Genomic DNA, 25,882 nt, shown 5'->3' with positions numbered 1-25,882 from the left:
AAAATAACTTCACTGATCTTGTGTTTATATGGTGGAGTTAATTTCAGATTATTAAGTAAGATTTTATTTGTAGTTGTTAAAAGAGCTATTTTACAAAAAGATCTATAGCTGAAGCTGTCAGCTGTCTACCACACTGAAATTCCCTCACTAGGTATTCTACATTGCCGATTTCGTTGTCTCCACAATGAATGGCTGGAGTACTTTTTGCAGCTTGAGGATATCTAGTGCATCACTCCTGCCTCAGCTTTCCCAACATCCCCAGAGGCTTAAATTGCCTTTCTCTTTAACAGATGTTATAGAAGTTCAGATATTTCAAGTAAAGCAATAAGTTGCAGGAGATTACTGTTCTAGATTTAAACTTGTTTAGTCCCATTCTATCAGACATATTAACGGCTACCTTGCAGCCTGAGTTGCTAATATGACAAACGCAAGAAAAGCGCATGGGTGTTTTATACGCAAATCTCTGCATACTGTTGTACACTGCTACAGAGGAAACAGATTATTGTACGGCAGTTGTAGCTTTCTTCCGGGACAGGCGACTTCCTCCACCGCGAGCGATACTCTATTTTCAGTTTACAGACAGACTTTATCTCTTCTGCATTTCTTATCTTGTTCTTGTAACTAGAAAAAAAATATGGCTCCAATCAGTGCAGCCGACTCTACAAGTGGCAGCATTTCCTGAATGGGAGAGATTTATGCGATTTACGAGTATCACAATTAGTGCTGATTCAAATGCAGTAAGTTTCTGGTCATTCATTAATTCACCACTAAGTGAATACAATATGGTTACACAGCTTTACAGAATGCTATGAACGACAGGCAGCAGCAAGACACCGCATTTACCAGTACAATCCCTTTCCTACCAACACTACATAGATCACGGACGGCATCACACTTAAAAATTAAGCAATTCTCAGTCATTGTTTACAGCAACTTATTTTACATAAAAACTCACTTAACCGCTGCAAATAAGTACTCACTTACTGCAGTTAAAATAATTGTACTATATAATGTTACGTTATCTAGTTACATAGCCGGCCGCGGTGGCCGAGCGGTTCTAGGCGCTTCAGTTGGGAACCGCGCGATTGCTACGGTTGAAGGTTCGAATCCTGCCTCGGGCATGGCTGTGTGTGATGTCCTTAGGTTAGTTAGGTTTAAGTGGTTCTAAGTTCTAAGGGACTGATGACCTCCGATGTTAAGTCCCACAGTGCTAGAGCTATTTTTTTTCTTCTAGTTACATAAAAGAACGAGATAAGAAATGCAGAAGAGATAAAGTCTGTCTGTAAACTGAAAATAGAGTATCGGTCACGGTGGAGGAAGTCGCCTGTCCCGGAAGAAAGCTACAACTGTCATACAATAATCCGTTTCCTCTGTAGCAGTGTACAACAGTATGCAGACATTTACATATAAAACGCCCATGCGCTTTTCTTGCGTTTGTCGTATTAACAACTCATATCTGTATTCAATGTAGTGTTAACACATTTTGTGGAAAATAACCCTCCACCCAGGAGTGTCTGCACACTGCGTCGCCAGTGATCCATAAGGCGAACTGCGGAAGGGTCGGTAAAACTTTGTCAAACACCATTCAGTTGCTTTTTGAGACGTAGTGTGGTAGAATGAATGGGAAATTGCCTGCTCGCTCTTCATTTTGCAGACCTATGGGGCAGGTAGATGCATTACCTCCTTCCGTCACATTTCTAACATTTATTAGGACCTTTCCACCCTGTTACACTCCAGAACAGATTCTATCGATTAATACGGTTTCACTGCACTTAGATGTGGTACAAACACTTAATATTTGTTCTTAACCCACGGTCTGTAACAACATACGTTACTTTTATACCATACACTGCTCTTATGATTTGCGATTTTCCATCCCTTGCAGTGTGTTCTAGAGAAAAAATGAGTAGGGCCTCATTTGCAGGAAATTTAATGTAGTTATCTGATAGCGGGAAAAATTTTCGTTGGAAGACGCGGTTCTCGAGATAGTCAAGAAAAACACAAAAAAGTGACCTTTTAACGCCCCCCACCCTCACACTCACACTGGATAGGATTTTTAGTTGGTTGGTCATGACGAATGTAGAAAAATTTGCAGCTACACGAATTTTTTACCCCAGTCGACATATTATTGGCTTCGTTGATTAGGATACACGCAGAGAGGGACAGTCTGAGATGGAAACAGCACGTGCACGCCACCTGGTCTGCAGTCTTTTTCACACGGTTTTAAATAAACTGTTTGGTGACAAAAATTGATTCTTTAGTTACTTATATTCCCATATGTCAGCATCATGGAGCACTGCCTACGTTTTCGTTGACAGTCATAGTTACTGTGATATTTCCAAATTGTATCGCCCACTGCACAAAATTCGAGTGATTTGCGATGGAAAATAGAAGTCGCTAAGAGTTTGTGATTGGTTAATGTTAGGCCATATATTGCTGCATATGAAATGTAACTAACATATTGAATTTTTATTTAGACGAGGTTTATATCTATCTCCATTGTCGAGAAAATGGAGTTCATATATTGCACTCATTTCTCTTCATGTGTGCTACAATGGAAATGTAGTGAATTATTCGTAATAACAATCATATTCCATAAACAACTCAACACACTGAAATAGATTTTTGGTAAGTAATGACACACAAAAAGAAAAATACTTTGCCATATAGCTAATATGCGAAACTTCCATATGTATATAAGTAACTACAGATTTATCAACGCAATAATGTAATTCTTAAGGTTCATTGATAGCTGATGACAGGAGAAATTGTGTGCGTTTGCAACAATCTAAGTGAACAACTTCGATGTTCTCATTTTCTAATAATGAGCTTCTTATAAGTTCTTGTTTAATGAAAGAATATGATCGGGAATCTGTTTAAATTGCAACTGACCAGGATAGGAACCACATTTTTTACTGAAATTCCTTCAAATTTTATGCGACTGGTTACTTAATTTCTAAGCATCACAATAACTGTGATCGATATCAAAAAATAGCAATTTCATCATACAGATTGGAAAGTCAAATTCATGTGCCATTTAGTTTCCTATAAATCTAATGAGAAGTATGTTCAGTGAAGAAAATGTGGAAAATGGAATGAAGTGGTTTTCAATTATTTCAAGAAAAAGCAAAACCTGCACCGAAAAACTAACTGCACAAGCTGATGCATCTATGCTTCATTTACAAACAAGATTTCTTTCAACAAGGAAATCGGAAAACTCATTTTTCTCATATAGTACTATCACAGTAGGCCTTAGCCGCTTCATGGGTAATCACTTGTTAAAGTGTCTGCTGTGATCATCGTTAAATTCTTAACTTTTTTTTCAAATTATATTCCAAAAAAGTATTTTCTATTAATGAAAAACATCCTGTAATGAATGACATTCATATAAAGCTCAAAATTTTAAAAAATGCCAATAAAAATATCCCGAGTATACTCGTGCATTGAACTTCGACTAAAATATCATGGAACTTGGAACCATTTTTTAGTTTCTGTGTAACTGTGAAGCCTAACCATGTATTTCACAACGGGTTTTTGAGAACATAAATGTTGGAGAAGCTGGCTGGAGCACAGTGGATGTATTTATCTGGTACCGCAGGCCACCACTTGTCGCTCAACTGACGAACTATCGTCAGTTTCAGTCTCTAATGAAGTAACATCACATTCGTCTGCGCTTTCTGAGCCGCTAAATGCAATGTCAAACACAGGATCACTATAGTAATTCGTTTTTGAAAGCATTTCCTAAACAATAATATAGGAAAGAGTCTGAAAGCACGCGTTTGATGTCGACTATCCAAAGCTGCACACAGTAATGACGATATCTAGTTTCAATCACTTAACCAAAACACGGCAGCCAGGCTACAAAATTAGTACCAAATGCTCCCTAATGGGAGAACACATATTTGTCAATACTTAAACGGATATCAGCGGCATTTTATTTTTTCGAAGGTCTGTTTTTAAGTTGTCCGAGTATACTGGGGATTTTAAGTTTGTTTCAAAATAATAAAACGAGATAACTCGGGGCTTCATGTTAAGAGGCTAGCACTGCGATCACCGCCGTCGCCAGATGCATCAGAGAAGCCGCACCTTTAAGCGGTGTTCCATGGTGCAGCTACTACCTGTTTGAAAACATCACTCGATTTTAACAGTTCTAGAAGCACTGACTGTCATTAATTACATCACTGTGGAAAATGTTCTAGACGTTTCCTGAGAATTAAAAATCCGTAATAAACTACACAGAAGGGCCAAAGAAACTGGTACATCTGCCTAATATCGTGTAGGGCCCCGCGAGCACGGAGAAAAGCCGCAACACGATGTGGCATGGACTCGACTAATGTCTGAAGTAGTGTTGGAGGTAATTGACACAATAATCCTGCATGGCTGTCCATAAATCCGTAAGAGTACGAGGGGGTCGGAGATCTATTCTGAACAGCACGTTGCAAAGCATTCCAGATATGCTCAATAATGTTCATGTCTGGGGAGTATGGTGGCCAGCGAAAGTGTTTAAACACTGAAAAGTGTTCCTCGAGCCACTTTCTAGCAATTTTCGACGTGTGGAGTGTCGTATTGTCCTGCTGCAACTGCCCAAGGTCGTCGGCATGCACAATGGACATGAATGGATGTAGGTGATCAGACAGGATGCTTACGTTTGTGTCACCTGTCAGAGTCATATCTAGTCGTATCAGGGGTCCCATATCACTCCAACTGCACACGCCCCACACCATTACAGAGCCTCCATCAGCTTGAACAGTCCCGTTCTGACATGCAGGGACCACGGATTCATGAGGTTGTCTCCATACCCGTACACATCCATCTGCTCGATAGAATTTGAAACGAGAATCGTCCGAGCAGGCAACGTGTTTCCAGTCATCAACAGCGTAATGTCGGTGTTCACGGGCCCAGGCGAGGCCTAAAACTTTGTATCGTGCAGTCATCAAAGGTACACGAGTGGGCCTTTGGCTCCGAAAGCCCATACCGATGATGTTTCGTTGAATGGTTCGCACGCTGACACTTGTTGATTGCCCAGCATTGAAATCAGCAGCAGTTTGTGGAAGGGTTGCATTTCTGTCACGTTGAACGATTCTCTTCAGTCGTCGTTGGTCCCGTCCTTGAATGATATTTTTCCGGCCGCAGCGATGTCGGCGATTTGATATTTTACCGGATTCCTGATGCTCACGATGCACCCGTGAAATGATAGTACGGGAAAATCCTCACTTCATCGCTACCTCGGAGATGCTGTGTCCCATCGCTCATGCGCCGACTATATTACCCCGTTCAAACTCACTTAAATGTTGATAACCTACCATTGTAGCAGCACTGACCTATCTAACAACTGCGCCAGACACTTGTCTGATATTCGCATTGCAGTCCGCAGCGCCGTATTGTGCCTGTTTACATATCTCTATATTTGAATATGCATGCCTATACCAGTTCCTTTGGCGCTTCAGTGTATTTCAGTCTTCCTTTCTGGGCGGCTCTGCTCTAGAGGTTTTTAACTACAATCCGCGCCTGTGGCAGATGCTCTAAGTTCATCCGAATTATTTCTGACTGTGCGATTTTTGTACAATTTGGTTAACGATTGCATTGATTTCAGCAATGGAGATCTCGGGAGACAGACACCGGACGACAGTGTCGGTGCTCTACCAGCTGCCGTTCACCGTGGGCCTGTGCATCATGGCAGCCGCCGCCTACATGCTGCGCGACTGGCGTCACTTCCACCTCTCCTTATCGGCGCTCTCTGCACTCTTCCTCTCCTACGCGTGGTATGCACTGCCTCATCATTTACCTAACTGTTGCACTGAGTATGCATGTTCCTAAAATTCAGTCTGCTTGGTACATGACAACAAACGCCTAAGCAAATTACACAATAAAATAGCCACCACTAGGGGAATTACGCTAATACTGTGTAACACCGACCCCAGCTTTCATAATTACCTCATTTCGGAAAGGAAGGACGTCCACAAGTTTCTTTGGGTATGCCATATCCAGCTGAAGACACTCATTGACGATTAGATCTCGTAGAGCTACCCAGTTGCTTGGACGTTGACTGCTATGTTACACCAGCTGTTTCAAATAGTCTAAAACTCTTTCTGTGGGATTAAGATCCTTTGATTTAGCTGTCCATCCGACGTGTGATAGGATGCCAGTGTTTTCATTAAACTGGGAATGTATGCATGCAGCCGTCTGAGTATGACTGTTGTTATTTTGGAGGACGAGAGTGTCCGAAGCACACTGTCGCCCCGTTTACATGGCGCTCCCAAAACCAGATCCCGTAAACCGATTTCCCAATACCGCTTCTGGGTGGTAATGTAAGCACTTCAAAATCGATTCTGACAATCAGTTTCTAGATGCCCGTTTTCCAATTCCGCTATCGATTTTCGCTACCATGTAAACGTAATCGGTGTTGAAACTTGTGCTTGGTTTGTCAAGTTAGTCTTGTTTTCAGATATTCGGTTAATATGGAATTATAGTGCAGTGAAGGAAAAGCAGAAATATTAGACTGAGCATGAAGCTGTTACCTTTAACATTTAAGAGAGGAGAAATAACGATTGTGTTGGCTGAATCATAAAGTGGATCAGCTGTTTTCCAGCCGCCATATTTAACTGGGCTAGCAAATCCGCTTCAGGTCTTAACATGTACACACGACAGAGAAAAACGGTTTTAGAAATTCGGTTTTCGTCTTCCGGAAGGTGTGTAACATGTAAACGTAGTGTCTGTAAGATTACAGATATAGTTACTCTTTGAGTATCGATATTTGTACCTTACACATAGCGGCCTAGCGCAGCAACACTGTCTTACTTGAACTGTGCCGTATACTAGAGACAATGAACCTTTCAGTTCTATGAAGTCAGTGTCTACTTTAGAATTCGTTTCATTATTTATTAGAACTGACAAGGGAACCTCCCCATCGCATCCCCCTCAGATTTAGTTATAAGTTGGCACAGTGGATAGGCCTTGAAAAACTGAACACAGATCAATCGAGAAAACAGGAAGAAGTTGTGTGGAACTATGAAAAAAAAAGCAAAATATACAAACTGAGTAGTCCATGCGCAAGATAGGCAACATCAAGAAGAGTGTGAGCTCAGGAGCTCCCTGGTCCTGTGGTTAGCGTGAGCAGAGGCGGAACGAAATGTCCTTGGTTCAAGTCTTCCCTTGAGTGAAAAAGGCAAATTTTTTATTTTCAGACAGTTATTATCTGTCCGTCCGTCCGTCCGATGCGATCACTTTTTTGGGAGTGATTATCACATCCACAAGAAAACCTAAATCGGGCAAGATAGAAGAATCTTTTTACCCATTCGCCAGGTGTACAAGTTAAGTGGGTCGACAACATATTCCTGTCATGTGACGCACATGCCGTCACCAGTGTCGCATAGAATATGTCAGACGTGTTTTCCTGTGGAGGAATCGGTTGACCTATGACCTTGCGATCAAATGTTTACGGTTCCCATTGGAGAGGCACGTTCTTTCGTCTACTAATCGCACGGTTTTGCGGTGCGGTCGCAAAACACAGACACTAAACTTATTACAGTGAACAGAGACGTCAATGAACGAACGGACAGATCATAACTTTGCGAAAATAAAGAAAATAAATTATTCACTCGAGGGAATACTTGAACCAAGGACCTCGCGTTCCGCAGCTGCTCACGCTAACCACGGGACCACGGCGCTCCTGAGTTCTCACCCTCCTTGATGTTGCCTATCTTACTCATGGACTACTCAGTTTGTATATTTTGCTTATTTTTTTCATAGTTCCACACAACTTCTTCCTGTTTTCTCGATTGATCTGTGTACAGTTTTTCAAGGCCTATCCACTGTGCCAACTTATAACTAAATCTGAGGGGGGGGAGGGGGGGTGCGATGGGGAGGTTCCCTTGTAAGTTCGGCGGTTGCAGAGAGTCCGCCCCCGGTAGCTTGGGTGGTCGGCGCGACAGAATGTTAGTCCTAAGGTACCGGGTTCGATTCCCGGCTGGGTCGGAGATTTTCATCCTCTCAGGGACTGGGTGTTGTGGTGTCCTAATCATCATCATTTCCTCCCCATCGACGCGCAAGTCGCCGAAGTGGCGTCAAATCGAAAGACTTTCACCCGGCGAACGGTCTACCCGACGGGAGGCCCTAGTCACACGACATTTACATTTAGTGTGAAGATTTTTTAATGACAGCTGTGGTGATTTTGATAGGGCATATACCAGTAGGCACATGTTCCATTTTTAGTCTTCAGGTGCATGTTCCTTGCGAATAGAATGCCCACAGTCAACTGTGCAGCATAAACATCGGTCCGATCGCCGTGGTTATATCAACACAGCTGGTTTTAGAGAGATACTTGCCCGTGATAGATACGAATAATCGAGTAGGCATCTTACAACTCATTATGAAGATGTTAAAATCCAGAATATCAACGGAAAAGAGGAAAAATAGCGATTTGCGGGACTACGCTTCTTACCTTCAGTTAGCTACTGTCCACTTTCTGTGCTGTTTGACTCACTGACGACAAGTGGATTTATGTGTCACTGGAAACTTGGAAACTGACTGAGTTGGAACTGCATTCACTGACAATAGCCACTCCTGTCAGGTTTGAAATCGATTCTCACTGGCAATGTCTCTGTCGGTTAGGGTCTTTTTACAGACACTGTTCTTACATCAGGGACGTATTTTTTCTTTGGGGGGGGGGGGGGGTTCAGTTCTGTGAAGCACAAGATGTTCATTCAGGTCAGTATCCCAAAGTATTAGCAGCTGAGCAGTTGTAAACTGTTTCAACATTTAGACTTGGAACAAAAATTGCATCTACTGAAAATTCTGATACAAATGAATGGAAATGAAGGTTCTGCAGTGGAAAATTGCGGTGCTCATTGATGACGATGTAAATCGCTGCGCTGTAGACCACATGTTATGTGACAGTCCATTTTTCTTTCTCGGCATAATTATCGATATATTATTTAATATTTCAAAATGATCAGCATCGCTTAAGTTACCTCTGTCAACAAATGAAAAAACGTAATTTTTTATGGTGGAGTTGGATATGGAGAAACGTTAACACAATCGTACCATCTTCTGAACTGATTATAACAGGCCGAGAACAAGAAGTGGAACTAGAACTATTTTCCTGTATTTTGAACAGCTTCACCACTTCCTTTAAGGTCTTGATTGGGTGACTCCAGTTTTGCTACTTCACTTTGAAAAAAAAAAGTTTAATTTGTGTCTGCCAAGTTCCTTTTTGAGCTGTCGACTCCATGGTACTTCCCAAAAAGAGTCAATGAACGCGTGAAACGTTCGGTGTTGAAATATTCTGACATTATAGGGCTAAAATAATCATAGGTGTTGTGTGTTAAGGAAAAAGAATGAAAGTAGTCAAGTAAGGTGATATTCTAAAACGTGTGTTGACTAATGCGTGATCTGAAAAGTGAGAAATTACGTAGAATGAAATGTTTGAAAATTCTACAGACTGACATTAGTAGTCCTCTAGAATAGGGGTTCCCAGAATTTTTGCCAGCGCATACCACACGACATTTTTAGAAATTTGGGTTTACCACTGTAGCCATTTCACTGTGAGGGAGTGTGGGTGCGAAAAGTTGATGACTGACTCAGGGATGAGAAACGGTGCGGGAGTAATAATTTACACCATCTTGCTCAGTGCCGACAACATACATACGGTTTTAGCGTCTCGCTGATCAACTATTGTTTGTGGTAGATATGCGATGCACTCAAGTACCAAGGTTTCGTGGAAGCACTTTTTTACAGAGTCGTTTATGTTCGCATGTGGTACTTATTTGTGGCAAATGATCTGAAATTGCATTAAGCCGGTTCTGATAGAAATGTTCAATGAGTAATAGATGAATAACATTTAAATCATATGTTAAACTCTTACATCACTAATAATATATACCATTTATGCAAGAAAGTAATAAACTGGACATCGAGTATAGTAAAAAGAAGGGACGAATCAAACTTCGACACCAAATCAGACTTCTGAAACAGTAATTAGACAATTTTCAAACGCCAGCCGGAGTGGCCATGCGGTTCTAGGTGCTACAGTCTGGAGCCGAGCGGCCGCTACGGTCGCAGGTTCGAATCCTGCCTCGGGTATGGATGTGTGTGATGTCCTTAGGTTAGTTAGATTTAATTAGTTCTAAGTTCTAGGCGACTGATGACCTCAGAAGTTAAGTCGCATAGTGCTCAGAGCCATTTGAGTTTTCAAACTTCGATTCTGACGAAAGAACAGCTACATGTTTCAGTTGGAAGCATTTTGCTGTTTCTCTTTAATCAGAGCTTGAAAGGCTGGCTCTACTGAGCTCAACTTTACTGCCAAGTCTTCTTCAGCATTAACGCTTTTTCTGTATTTATTTTTAATGTACAACAACTCAGAAAACGCACTTTCACACATGTACAGTGTTGTGTACATAGTTCCGTGTAGTCAGCGCGTACACAACTTTCCCACTAGAGCGCGCCCCAGTAAGCACAGCAGCGCAGGCGCAGCGCTCGTCCATCTCTGCACTACGAGGTGGCGCTGTCTTAGAGACGGACCAAATTCTGCTTCCGCCGATCCACATATTAATATGTAACGCAGCCAATGAGATTTCTGCTAACGTAGAACCTTTTCTCCTCGCGGATCACACTCGCACAGTAATACCTGAATGCACAAGGTATTATAACGAGTGTACAGACCTCCGATTAGTCAGTCAGCATCAGTCTGCACTAGTCTGCATTAGTCTGCACCTGTCTGTACCAGTCTATAGTCAAGTTTCAGTCTGCGCCTAATAAGATTATCATATTCCTGTACATAGCCATGAAGATAAATGAATAGACACTTTGTCAAGTATCAGAGATATGTGAGAATAAGATTAACATACCAAGACCAAAGGAACTTCAGATTGTCAATTGTAAACAGCATCCAGAACCAAGTTAAGTTATTTTTATGCTTGTTATTATTTTAATAAATGTGTGTGAAAATTAATCAAGTTCTGTTTAAAGTTGGTCACCGTGAAGCTGCTACTCTAAGCGTGCAAGTGGCATTTCTATCGTCTGACCTAAAGGCAGAAGATAAACACGCCACGATAAGACCACGAGACATATTGCTGACACTCGCCTACTTCGTTAGAGCGACAAGTCAAAGAATCTGATGGTGTGTGTACCAAAGGTCTTACAGGACGCACACCACATACTGTCATGCTCAAAAGTGTCCGAATGACCTGAATTGCATTTCGCCTGATACACATGCAACCCACATAACGCAGCTGTCTAGCAGGTCCTCTAATCGCTCCTAGGTACAGTCGTTTGACTATTGAAAATGGTTCCAATAAGTTGGGTTGGGTTGGGTTGTTTGGGGAAGACCAGACAGCGAGGTCATCGGTCTCATTGGATTAGGGAAGGACGGGGAAGGAAGTCGGCCGTGCCCTTTCAAAGGAACCATCCCGGCATTTGCCTGGAGCGATTTAGGGAAATCACGGAAAACCTAAATCAGGATGGCCGGACGCGGGATTGAACCGTCGTCCTCCCGAATGCGAGTCCAGTGTGCTAACCACTGCGCCACCTCGCTCGGTCGTTCCAATAAGTCACCGCTAGAAAACTCTGCTCTGTATCGCAATAACTAAAGATGTAAAGTAATACCACGATACTACAAATATCAGGGAACACCTTATCACAGATAAGACTGTTCTTAAGGCTTGTAAGCCCATATTTATTGCAATAAATGACATACCTGAAATATTACCACTGTCATTATTGCGTCAGATAGGTCTCAGTTCGTAGTAATAGACGGGAAATCATCGAGTAAAACTGAAGTGATATCAGGTGTTCCCCAGGGAAGCGTCCTGGTACCTCTGCTGTTCCTGATCTATATAAATGACCTGGGTGACAATCTGAGCAGTTCTCTTAGGTTGTTCGCAGATGATGCTGTAATTTACCGTCTAGTAACGTCATCCGAAGACCAGTATCAGTTGCAAACCGATTTAGAAAAGATTACTGTATGGTGTGGCAGGTGGCAGTTGACGCTAAATAACGAAAAGTGTGAGGTGATCCACATGAGTTCCAAAAGAAATCCATTGGATTTCGATTACTCGATAAATAGTACAATTCTCAAGGCTGTCAATACAACTAAGTACCTGGGTGTTAAAATTACGAACAACTTCAGTTGGAAAGACCACATAGATAATATTGTCGGGAAGGCGACCCAAAGGTTGCGTTTCATTGGCAGGACACTTAGAAGATGCAACAAGTCCACTAAAGAGACAGCTAACACTACACTCGTTCGTCCTCTGTTAGAATATTGCTGCGCGGTGTGGGATCCTTACCAGGTGGGATTGACGGAGGACATCGAAAGGGTGCAAGAAAGGGCAGCTCGTTTTGTATTATCACATCATAGGGGGGAGAGTGTGTCAGATATGATACGCGAGTTGGGATGGAAGTTATGAAAGCAAAGAAGTTTTTCGTCGCGGCGAGATCTATTTACGAAATTTCAGTCACCAACTTTCTCTTCCGAATGCGAAAATATTTTGTTGAGCCCAACCTACATAGGTAGGAATGATCATCAAAATAAAATAAGAGAAATCAGAGTTCGAAAAGAAAGGTTTAGGTGTTCGTTTTTCCCGCGTGCTGTTCGGGAGAGGAATGGTAGAGAGATAGTATGATTGTGGTTCGATGAACACTCTGCTATGCACTTAAATGTGAATTGGAGAGTAGTCATGTAGATGTAGATGTAATGCACGTAGTAAGTTCGTCGTATTCATGATTTCCTCTTCAAAGTAACATACCGTACTTGTTATTTAATACAAAATGACATTAAAAATTTAAGTTATTCACGAGCAGCTAGTTGAGAATATGTATGAAATTCCAATGTCACGACGAACCGTCTCGTTCTGCATATTGATTCAAACCCAGGTCATGCAGACAAAGATTTCGTGACTGACGGAAACTAACAGTCATTCCTGACTAGGCATACAGAGAGTCATATACCTCGATTTTAGACAGTATCAGTTAGCGAATATCAACTTTAAATTACATAACGTAAACATTTTTAACGGACGCGAATTCCTACCCAGCAACTATTGTCCCTGTTAACGAACTACGAGAGATGTTAAGTATTGCTTCTTCACAAGTAACTTACTTGAAATGCCGTGAGGTAAAGCTTTGAGTTGGACAGGGATTCGAACCCAGAACCTAATCGGATTGTTATCGAAGCATAATCAACTGTGACATATCGGATTTTCTCGGCAGTACCTAGATGTTTTAACTGAAATGACGAGACGAAACATTAATTTTTTCCTTCTCAGGACTCCATCCCGGCACCTATCGCTGTTATATTCCTAAGAAAACGAACGTTAAATATGTGTTTGTTACACCAGCAGCAACATGTGAGCATGTTTGAACTCGAAATAATATGACGAAGTGTTTAGTGCTGACTGGGAATCGAACCCCACACATATCCTTGTTGACTGCACACAAAGAGACGTCAGCTACCGAATTTTTCTCCACCAGCAGTTCGGTTCAAAAATGGCTCTGAGCACTATGGGACTCAACTGCTGAGGGTCATTAGGCCCCTAGAACTTAGAACTAGTTAAACCTAACTAACCTAAGGACATCACAAACATCCATGCCCGAGGCAGGATTCGAACCTGCGACCGTAGCGGTCTTGCGGTTCCAGACTGCAGCGCCTGTAACCGCACGGCCACTTCGGCCGGCAGCAGTTCGGAATAACATACTTGAACTTACAGTGATCTCTCAAATTTGGATTTCTAGGAATACATAACTTTATTTATGAAATGCCACATTTGCATACCTGTTGCAGCGGATGTAATAGAACTCGCGACGTCTTACCCACAGTGCCCGACGTTTACCGTTACGCAAGTAGCTGTCATGTAGCTACAGCTTCTCCAGAAGTCATGAACAGTTCCTCCAGAACTTCCGCATTCCACAGTGCTGTGAGATAGTGCATATGGCCGGATCTAGACATCTGAGAGACAGACAGTTACAGCTTTCCTTTTGCACTGCACGACATTTTCAACAAATGGAAAGGAACTCTTCCTACTTAAATTTCTGCATCCTACACAGTTGGCACTTCTGTGTAGGTGGCAGTTACGTGATTTTATTTCGGTGATTACAAAATAGAGTCGAATGTATGCGCTGGGTCGCCGAGGCAGCTAGTTCATGGCGATTCGGTCAACCAAGTAAATGAATGCACTGAACATGCTGCAAACCACCACAGGGAGCCTGTGTGTCAGAATTCTCATCGAGTGTGCCGCAACGGTGTTATGATAGAAAAATGAGTCTCAGAGAAAAACCTTTGGTGGTCTGTTGGATTGATGATAGGTTCCTATGATGGTGGTCTGGGTTCGTTTCCAGCATCTGCTGATGATTTTTAATAGGGAGAGACAGATTCTATTCTCTTCTGGCTACGCCAAGTGAAGAAAGTATAATGGCATTGTGGTATGAAATTCACATTAATCATGATATTCCTTCTCTACCAAGTAGACATTACGCTGAACCACAATAAAGTCAGGAGTGGCGAAATGTGGGAACTCTATCACCAGTAACCTTTCTTGTACTAGTTATTTATTTCTAGTGACGAAACAAACGCTATGTAGGGTTTCAGGACACTTATTCCATCTTTTATTTGGGCTTCTGTATGTCGATAAAATTGGTTCTGAGCTTGGAATGCAACTCAGACCGCCCTTAACGCTGAATTTGATGCCTTCGCTACAATACAGCTCGGCTACAATTTGTTGTTTGTTCAAAACTGCAGATTCCTCAACATGTCCGCATATTGCGCGTGAATGGGTTCGAATCCTGGCATGGCACTACAGTTTTCATTATGTATTATCAAGCTCTAGCATGAGAGAGCGTATCTGCTGGTGGATAATAATTATGATCTTAAATGCATTTTCATTCGAGGCCAACACTAACGATATCTGACGTTTTTGACCCCCAGTGAGACGCAGAACTATTTGAGCGATCACTGTAAGTTCAAGGATGTTATTGCGAGCTGCTGGTGGAGAAAAAATCGGTAGCTGACGTCTCTTTGTGTGTAGTCAACAAGGATATGTGTGGGGTTCGATTCCCAGTCAGCACTGAACTCTTCGTCATATTATTTCGAGTTCAAACATGCTCACATGTCGCTGCTGGTGTAACAAACACATATTTAATGTTTGTTTTCTCTAGAACGTAACAGCGATAGGTGCCGTGTTGGAGTCCTGAGAAGGAAAAAATTAATGTTTCGTCTCATCATTTCAGTTAAAACATCTAGGTACTGCCGAGAAAATCCGATTTGTCACAGCTGATTGTGCTTCGATAACAATCCGATTAGGTTCTGGGTTCGAATCCCTGTCCAACTCAAAGCTTTACCTCACGGCATTACAAGTAAGTTACTTGTGAAGAAGCAATACTTAACATCTCTCGTAGTTCGTTAACAGGGACAATAGTTGCTGGGTAGGAATTCGCGTCCGTTAAAAATGTTTACGTTATATAATTTAAAGTTGATATTTGCTAACTGATACTGTCTAAAATCGAGGTATATGACTCTCTGTATGCCTAGTCAGGAATAACTGTTAGTTTCCGCCAGTCACGAAATCTTAGTCTGCATGACCTGGGTTTGAATCCATATGCAGAACGAGACGGTTCGTCGTGACATTGGAAATTCATACATATTCTCAACTAGCTGCTCGTGAATAACTTAAATTTTTAATGTCATTTTGTATTAAATAACAAGTACGGTATGTTACTTTGAAGAGGAAATCATGAATACGACGAACTTACTACGTGCATTAGCTATCTGACGTAATAATGAGAGTGGTAACATTTCAGGTATGTCATTTATTGCAATAAATGTGAGCTTACAAGCCTTAAGGACAGTCTTATCTGTGATAAGGTGTTCCCTGATATTTGTAGTATCGTGGTATTACTTTACATCTTTAGTTATCGCGATACAGAGCAGAGTTTTCTAGCGGTGACTTGTTGGAACCATTTTCAATAGTCAAACGACTGTACCAAGGAGCGATTAGAGGACCTGCTAGACAGCTGCGTTATGCTGGATGTATGCGAATCAGGCGAAATGGAATTCAGGTCTTTCGGATAGTTTTGAGTACGACTGTACATAATAAGAAATGGGACCAAAATTCGTATTACTTGTTTCAAAAGAGAAGGATACTGTATTCGGTTTTTGTTCTCATCCAAAAAGAAAGCAGACTTTTCTTTTGAAAATATCTTCCATTGAGCTCTCGCTAGTCACATAGATGAAAGTTTCTTTTGTGATTACTTCTTCCATTACTTTTTGTAATTACTTTGAATGACCTCTAAATGTGTAATAATGGCTGGCACTAAATCCTCCATGGGATCTTGTTCATTGTCTTCCAAAAATGATGTAAGATTACATAATGTGAAAATGTTATTGTTCAGCACTTGTGAACCAAAAAGAGTCAACTTTCTTTGGGAAGACGATATTTTGTTATTTGGCAAGGAAGCTTTTAGTAGTGGGACAAAGGGGGTGCGGCCCCACCTTGCATTTTTGCTACATTTATTCAAGATGGCGGATCCAAGATGGCGGCCTTAGATGTGGCAAGATCGCACTGACGTCATGGCGGGAAGTTCTAATTTTGGTGGGAAAATTGGTCAATTGGGCTACCTCCACAAACCCAACTCCATCCCCTTTCCCTTTCCCTCTCCACTCTCCGCCACGCGGTAGCTGCAGGGGTCACTGCACGTTAAGTACTTCCTGTTGCGTTGGAAATACCTGCAACCTTCCTCCTTCCCATCCCCTCTGCACGGATACCCTTTGTCGTTGAAAACAAACTGCTTTGGGAGTTATTAAATCTGGTGTTTAAGGGGTGTGTGGAATATTGTCACACACATAACTTGAAGATATCACAGGAACTAAATGTACCACTGCACAAAGAGAGAGTGCTTTGCAGATGACGCAAGAATAGTAAAACAATTTGCGATGTAATTAAGCGTTTTATTCTGAGGAATACCACCGCCACACTTGAACATGGACTCTAAAAAAAGATCGTCGCACAGTTGTGTAACCGTCCCTGAGACAATTTGGGCGCTTTTTTGGTAAATACCACATTCTATCCTTGACTTTGAGCACAAGCTGCTGCAGGAGTTACTAAATCCAACTGAATATGTCTCTAAATACACTTTCAAAAAGATCGCTGCACAGTAGTTTGCCCAAATTTTTGCGATGTATACCGCCACACTTGAACACAGACACTAAGAAGATCGTGGCACACTTATGAAAACTCCCAGAGACATTTTATGACCTTTTGTGGGAAATACCACAGCCTTCTCTTGTCTTTGACCTTGGACTGGTTCAGGAACTTTTTAAATCCAATTGAATAAGCCTCTAAATACACTTTCACAAAGATCGCTGCACAGTAATTTGTCTCAATTTTTGCGGTGTATACCGCCACGCTTGAACACTGACTCTAAACGATTGTGGCACACTTGTGAAGTCTCTGAGACATCTCAACGCTTTTGTGGGAAATAGATCACGAAATGGATATCAGCTGCAACATCCGATTTTACATGCCAAAACGACGATACTTGGAAGTCGAAATAATAAAGGGTCGAACACGCGATCCATTCTGTAGTTACATATTGCATTCCCAAAGCTGGTAATACAACGCTGTTTGGCTAAGGACGCTTTATAAAAATCTATAAGGTGTTTGCTGATGACTTTGGGGTCACACCTGGGATTGTGATTCGACATATTCTTCTTCATTTGGTGGTCAACCACAATAAACATTCTGTTTTCTGTATGCCTGTGTGTCACGGATGGCTCTGGGTGGAAGGCAGTGTAGCTTCATGTCTGCTGCCATCTTCACGTGGTGTGACCAGTATTTCCCGCAGGACAGGGAGTGTGCCCTGAATTAACGCATGCCCGAGTGCCCAGGCCCTGCTGGTGTGGTGACGCCTGGCAGCCGACGCATGTTGCAGCCTGGTAGATGGCAGGACGCTATGTGCCCTTAGCTAACGAGCGTTGTATTACCAGCTGTGCGACTGCAATATACGACTAGAGAATGGATCGCATGTTTGACCATGTGCAGGACTGATTAGATGTTTTAAACCCTAATGTACAGTATTTACAATGTACTTCACTGTACTCTCCGCCAATCACAAGCTTGCGGTGTCAGCTAACAAACAGTTGCTGCATTTTTAACAACATTCTACTGTACGTCTATTGAGGTAATAATGATACATGCAAGTTGACAGTTGTCTTTGATGCTTTCCTGGAAAAGGGAGCCATCTGCCTCTAAACTGGCTTGCATCGCGTTAAAGGATGGCAGAAAGTGGAAGGAGTGATCGGTTGAGGTGGAGTTGTAATGAGGTATGATTTAATGGTAGGTTGATGATGTATTCTAGAGAGAGGGAGATGTTGCTGCAGGTCATTTAACCTTTTTTCCCGTTGTTCTCTCGGAGTGAATCAGTTGTATGGCATAACCAGTGTTCAACTCGTACACAACTGCGTGTTCTGTGTGTGACTTAGAGCACCATCTATCTGTGATCATTAACAGCAAACCTCACGGTCATCAAAGGACTTCAAACTCATGTGTGATGATGATGAAACATGTCCATCCTGCTTCGGCTCCCTTCCTCTAGATGGACAAAGATTGATGCGACGTACTCCATTCCCCTGCTGCATCTTGGGCATAAAATAGAGTCTTGAGTTTTGTAACTATGGTGATTCTGAGTTAGTGACAGGCGTTTGTGAGGTACTGCAATCCCCATGTATACATCAGCTTGACAGATGTCCTGTTTACGGAGTTACTGGCAACATGACGTGTAATTTTACATGTCAAACACCGCTGCTAAGCGTTCGCCTGTTTCCTTGTAAGACGGATTCTCCATTACTAACGATCATTTTATAGGACTGACGCGAGCGTAGTATAATTTATGAACCATGATCGGATGTGAACAGTGGGCGCTATGCACCTCCGAGAAACTATATTGCGCGTGTATCACAAAGACTCTAAGTAGTTTTATCTTCGTAAAATATGTCATCGTAGTGAGTGGGATAGAAAACTTGCAGGGTGGGTGTATGTCAGATGTTGGACATTTCTGGCCTGCATTAGAGTACATGTGTTTGTGTTCTACACTGTATTCTCTCTTACCAATACCTTCTTGGTACTGACCACAGACACTTGAACAACACTTTAGAATTAACAGTGCAATTGAGTCACGTAAAATGCTTCAAACTCCACCCACCTAGAGCTCCATAAAGCATAAAACCACATCACAACACTCTCATATCTACTGTACATCGATAAGGAGTGCTAACCACCACGACATGCGCGAATCTGGAGAGATTTTGAGCACTTGTATAGCTGTCGTAAGCAAGATTGGTGAGGAACAGTCTTCACTGAACAGCAGTTACGAACTCGGCTTGCTCTGTTCCTTCACGAGATGCGGCATGTATCGGTCTACTTCTGGTCAGCTGCGAATTAAAGCGCTGACAGTGTTGCAGGGAAGGGTTGGTCACAACAGTGCGAGCAGATCTTTCACTCTCTAACTTTATCCTAGAAATGCGAGAATGCTCTGTGCCTCCCATCCACATACGGAAAAATGGGCAATCGTAATCATAAATTACAACTACGATCAGAGTGTTAGAAATATGTAGATCGGTATAAGACGCTGTCTGGCATGCTTTGGTATATATGTATGTTCGAGAACTAACAATGAATGGACACAGTGCACAGTCATCTGCCTACATTTGCAGTGGTACTCGAAAAGTAGCGGAGTAGTGGTATAGCGATGATACAGAAATTGGGTAGCATGTTGCTGTGTCATTGGTCGGCGTTGAAATTAGGGATATAAACTGGTGAAATTGCTAAAATTGATCACACTATCAACTTTGATGCTTGTTACAGTACATCGACGTTGTCTTTTCCATCCCATCCGTCCACTGGCACACTGTTGTATACCACATAATGACAGACTGACATCACTTGTTTGAGATGGACAGAGAGTGTTGGTGATCGCGTACATGACTGCAGTATGAGGAATCAATCGATATGGGACACCAAGCCATCTGCTACCTGGTCAATTTAAACGTAAAGGTCGTCAGTCGCCTTCGGACATCTGTTTGGAAACGCTCCACGATGCCGCGAAATTCTTCCAGTTTCCATATGCTGTGACTGTCTTTTACACTACTGGCCATTAAAATTGCTACCCCACGAAGATGACGTGCTACAGACGCGAAATTTAACCGACAGGAAGAAGATGCTGTGATATGCAAATGATTAGCTTTTCAGAGTATTCACACAAGGCTGGCGCCGGTGGCGACACCTACAACGTGCTGACATGAGGAAAGTTTCCAACCGATTTCTCATACACAAACAGCAGTTGAGCGGCGTTGCTTGGTGAAACGTTGTTGTGATGCCTCGTGTAAGGAGGAGAAATGCGTACCATCACGTTTCCGGCTTTGATAAAAGTCGGATTGTAGCCTATCGCGATTGCGATTTATCGTATCGCGGCATTGCTGCTCGCATGGGTCGAGATCCAATGACTGTTAGCAGAATATGGAATCTGTGGGTTCAGGAGGGTAATACGGAACGCCGTGCTGGATCCCAACGGCCTCGTATCACTAGCAGTCGAGATGACAGGTATCTTATCCGCATGGCTGTAACGGATCTTGCAGCCACGTCTCGATCTCCGAGTCAACAGATGGGGACGTTTGCAAGACAACAACCATCTGCACGAACAGTCCGACGACATTTGCAGCAGCATGGACTATCAGCTCGGAGACCATGGCTACGGTTACCCTTGACGCTGCATCATAGACAGGAGCGCCTGTGATGTTGTACTCAACGACGAACCTGGGTGCACGAATGGCAAAACGTCATTTTTTCGGATGAATCCAGGTTCTGTTTACAGCATCATGATGGTCGCATCCGTGTTTCGCGACATCGCGGTGAACGCACATTGGAAGCGTGTATTCGTCATCGCCATACTGGCGTATCACCCGGAGTGATGGTATGGGGTGCCATTGGTTACACGTCTCGGTCACCTCTTGCTCGCATTGACGGCACTTTGAACAGTGGACGTTACATTTCAGATGTGTTACGACCCGTGGCTGTACCCTTCATTCGACCCCTGCAAAACCGTACATTTCAGCAGGATAATGCACGATCGCATGTTGCAGGTCCTCTACGGGCCTTTATGGATACAGAAAATGTTCGACTGCTGCCCTGGCCAGCACATTCTCCAGATCTCTCACAAATTGAAAACGTCTGGTCAATGGTGGTCGAGCAACTGGCTCATCACGATACGCCAGTCACTACTCTTGATGAACTGTGGTATCGTGTTGAAGCTGAATGGGCAGCTGTACCTGTACACGCCATACAAGCTGTGTTTGACTCAATGCCCACGCGTATCAAGGCCGTTATTACGTCCAGAGGTTTTTTTTTTTTTTTTTTTTTTTTTTTTTACTGGTTTCTCAGGATCTATGTACCCAAACTGCGTGAAAATGTAATCACATGTCAGTTATAGTGTAATATATTTGTCCAATGAATACCGGTTTATCATCTGCATTTTTTCTTGATGTAGCAATTTTAATGGCCAGTAGTGTATTTCAATCATCATCCTGTGTGTTGTGGGAGCAGCAACATAATTTATACCGTGCGATGTCCAGCTTTCACTCAGAGCCAGTGGATCTAAACATGTTAAAGTCAGTTTAGAACCTGACACAGACCTCGATGTCATGGTGGAAATAAACAAAATGTATAGCGGTGCACAAAGCTTAGATGTGTTACAGCAGAAAAAAACAATGAATCAAACAACAACACAGTAACCTTCTCTTGCGACTGGTGGTATGTGGGATAGAGTCCTCCTACAGTACAGGCGACGTAACTTTACTCTGGTCTAACGTTTTTAAATATCGATAAACTATCGATTAACCGATAGCATCTGCACTATCGGTAGTCTGATTTAACTATTGAGAGTCATATCGTTTATAATGTAATTGTTTTTTAACTAGCACCCCAAAAATTGTCGGATCGTATTACGTCCATTGCGTGTGGAGTGAAGAGGGAAAGTAGATTGCATGGAGGTATTTAATCAACATCAAATATGGTAGCGCCTCAACCAGTCTATGCTGTTTATAAATGTATGTCGTTTATAGATTGGCTGCTGTGGGGTAGGGAACGTGAGAGAATGAATTGTCTTGTTTGTCTTCTAGTGATGACAACTCACGGTCGTGCGCATCTCGTACCGACCAGATGCTTATAGTAACAATTACACACGTAAGTAACATGGATTCATGAATGCACATTATACGGACTGCCATCTTCAAATGTGTGAGCATGATTAGATATAGCATGGAATACAAATGTAAATAAGGCTTTAATACAACGCAGTTAGTAGAGAAAAAAATGACATTTTAAAGATTTGTTAAGAGTTTGTGATTTCACTGGATAATGCATTTTAAAATAAATACTATTACTATCGTTATTAATTAAACACACCCGCCCTCATCCTCTTTTGTTTCTAAGTCCTCATTGTACTTATAGGTGTTTTCAATTATATATGTTAATTAATGTATAAGGTGGTTCAAAAACACAAAAAACTGACGCAATCCTAACGCCCCTGCTTTTGTAGAGGCACAAATATCGTTCATACGTTGGCTGCCTGTGTTGTGCTCGGTTAGTGGCTCTTGTTCGTTAAGGAAACACCAGTTCCTGCAAAACAGAATATAGTAAAAGCCCACCCTGTCAAGCGTCAAGTTTTTTATTTGTATGATGGCTGGAAATAATAGTTAAAATATACAGCTGTATTTACATACTATATGCTTTTAAAGTATTGCAATGCATTATTCATAAGTAATGCGGGTGAAACGTGAATTTTTGAATGGATCTGAGAGAAAACTAATCTCTTCTTGCCAAGAGTTGACGGTGGATGTCCGGAAATGTTTTTGGAAATACTGTATCCTGTAGATATTTCTTAAGCTCTTGTCTGTTAATGCTGAAACTCCTTGTCTGAAACCTGAGCAGTGGGTGAATTATCTCGCCATTATTTTTATTTTATTTTCTTTATTTTTTGAGTTTACAGCATCCTGCGACCTGACTAACAATTTTTCCAGCGTCACGAGGAAGAATGCTGCACCTAAAGCTTCTAGCTCTTTGGGTTATCGTAGGAGGTCCCTTCAATTTGGCAACAATGGCTTCTTTGTCTCTAATTTCTTTATTTAAACGCCACACAACAACAGGATTACTCTTCGTCAAGCAACTATAGTGCCACACATGTTGAATCATTGTCATTGGTAGCAGTGAGGCAAAGAACACAGTCGTCAAAAAGTGTTCGGAAGGGTGCCGACATGAAACGATCACTATTTTTCGCGCGTTGCAGATAGTCTCTGTTGGCTGAAGAAATCCAGCCCTTCCAAGGTTATTTTATTTACGTTTGTTTAGTGCATAAATAGAGCTTTTTGTTACTGTTTTCAAAATGAATCTTAAAAATTCATCGTCTGTGTGGAAGTTTTTCAAGAAAGTGGGAACAATAGTCAGTTTGTGAAGTGTACCATCTGCATCTAAGAATATAAACATTCAGGGAATACGACTAATTTAAGGTGAAAAACTAGAGAACCATGGATGAGTAAGAGAATATAAAGTGCAAGAGGCGCAAAAAAAAAAAAAAAGAACTCTTCAGAAATTCCAACCGTCAAGGTTTGAAAAATGTTTTTAATAACTTAGACAACAGATATGAGTTGCCAGAAACACCACAATCAAATGTTCACTGATCCATGCTGAGTTACTGAGTTATGGCTCCTTCTTGTGACCGGTACTTGCCAGAATAAGTCAAGTTGGTATAGCTTGTAAAGTTTTTCTTTGCTGCTTGGAAGTACAAAGTGAGCTTGCGATTGCGATCAACGAAAGTTCAAAAGCACTGCCTTTCCTCACAGTAGGAAATTACTTGCCTATGCAGGAAATAATAGCCCGCATCTCGTGGTCGTGCGGTAGCGTTCTCGCTTCCCACGCCCGGGTTCCCGGGTTCGATTACCGGCGGGGTCAGGGATTTTCTCTGCCTCGTAATGGCTGGGTGTTGTGTGCTGTCCTTAGGTTAGTTAGGTTTAAGTAGTTCTAAGTTCTAGGGCACTTATGACCACAGTAGTTGAGTCCCATAGTGCACAGAGCCATTTGAACCAGGAAATAATAGGTCTTCTTGAACCTTTTGAAGTAGCAGCAAGAACAGTCTCAAAAGAGTCATACGTCACTGAGTCCTTAATTATACCTTTGATACGAGGTATTCCTGAAAAGTTGTCAGATTTGGAAAGCACCTTAATAACTAATAAAGCACGAAGTGTTGTGGATTCCTTGAATAAATCAGTCAATCAAAGACTGATACAATTTAACACGCTAACTTTTAACGTGCTTGTGACATTATTATATCCTAGGTTTAAAAAACTTGTTTCCGGGACATTGCGAGAGGCAGACAAAACTGCACAATTACTTCAGAAAGAGTATGCTTCTATCATCGCATCGACACCGAGAATAATACCTGAAATATATGCATCCATGAACAGTGCTAATACTTCTTCTGATACGTATGAGGTAACGGCCGAGTTACGGCACCCTGACAATATTCTAAGTTCGGAGTTGTCGTGGCCGCAACGGGCCACCGGCAAGCCGGGGCTCTGCGTGATGCCGTACGTTAGACGGAGCAAGAGGGGTAGCCCCAGTAGCCCCAGCGCGTGGTCCAGGCCGGCCACGTGGCTGGGAATCCCATGTTAACGCTGTGTCGCGGAATGGCTTTGTGTCGATGAAGGAGATTTGTACGCCACTGAGTGCCAAAGATGGCGGTCTTTGTGAAACCTTAATGGAAGACATTTCACAGTTCATATAGAAATTAATAGTAGCCAGAGGAATCATGATACCTCAAAACGAAACATGTGCATTACCACTATTCCCACGACGATTCTGATGGTGTAATCAGATTTTCAGTATGTTTATTAGTTTAAAGTTTAGTATCTGATCATAAATTATACAAGTAACACTCAGCAACGAATTTCCAAAATCTAAACGGTTGAAACATCCCCTTAGAAAAATTAAGAATGACAATGCTGGTAAACCACTTACGTTATTTGATTTTCAAACAGCTGAGCAAAACTGAACGTACTCAGACATTTCTCTCTTTACTTATTCTGATCAACAGTAAACTGACACTTTTTTTTTTTTTTTTTTTTTTTTAGCGCAGTGCCGTCTGACTTTCAATAATCCCTACAAAAGAATGGCCCTGACTAACAATGACCTATACCTTTCATGAATCACTTACCTCACAAAAATCTTTGTTACTCAAACTACTACAATACAGCGTGCGCCAATACTGCCAGCAAAATAAAAGATTCTAACTACTGAAGGCACTAACTACTGATCGGCATAGTTAGCAAATGAAAGATTTTGATGGAGAACAAACAATGTATTTACTTTAATAGTGTTCAAAAGTCGTAAAATATATATATCAGTTCATGACATCCGGTCTTACAAATTTCGTTTTTCTGATGGACACACGTCCAGATCATCCGCTCTCAAAACTCTGCATCTCACTCCCCACATCCACCACTGCTGGCGGCTCGCCTCCAACTGCGCAACGCTATGCGCTGTTCACATCCAACTGCCCAACACTACAATAGCAAATATTCCAACAATGCAAACCAGCCACAGACTGCACACAGCACAGTCAGTGATTTTCATACAGAGGGCAACGCGGCGTTACCAACATAAAAATCTAAACAGCCTACTTACACAGTTCAAAAAAATGGTTCAAATGGCTCTGAGCACTGTGGGACTTAACATCGATGGTCATCAGTCCCCTAGAACTTAGAACTACGTAAACCTAACTAACCTAAGGACATCACACAACACCCAGTCATCACGAGGCAGAGAAAATCCCTGACCCCGCCGGGAAT

The 25,882-nt window shown here is 42.1% G+C and overlaps 1 protein-coding gene across 1 annotated transcript in view; it reads left to right on the top strand.

Moving 5' to 3' along the window:
• Positions 1-25,882, top strand: part of LOC124556445 (organic cation transporter-like protein) — a 201,285-nt gene that overhangs the window by 111,372 nt on the left and 64,031 nt on the right. Inside the window, exon 6 of the mRNA XM_047130395.1 lies at positions 5,594-5,762. Coding sequence (XP_046986351.1) covers positions 5,594-5,762 — 169 coding nt within the window. The remainder of the gene's footprint in view (positions 1-5,593; positions 5,763-25,882) is intronic.

The sequence above is a fragment of the Schistocerca americana genome, chromosome X (genome assembly GCF_021461395.2).
Source record: "Schistocerca americana isolate TAMUIC-IGC-003095 chromosome X, iqSchAmer2.1, whole genome shotgun sequence".
In the NCBI taxonomy this organism is placed as follows: Eukaryota; Metazoa; Arthropoda; class Insecta; order Orthoptera; family Acrididae; genus Schistocerca; species Schistocerca americana.
The sequence above is the reverse complement of the archived record's forward strand: the minus strand, read 5'-3'. Positions and strand labels throughout refer to the sequence as shown.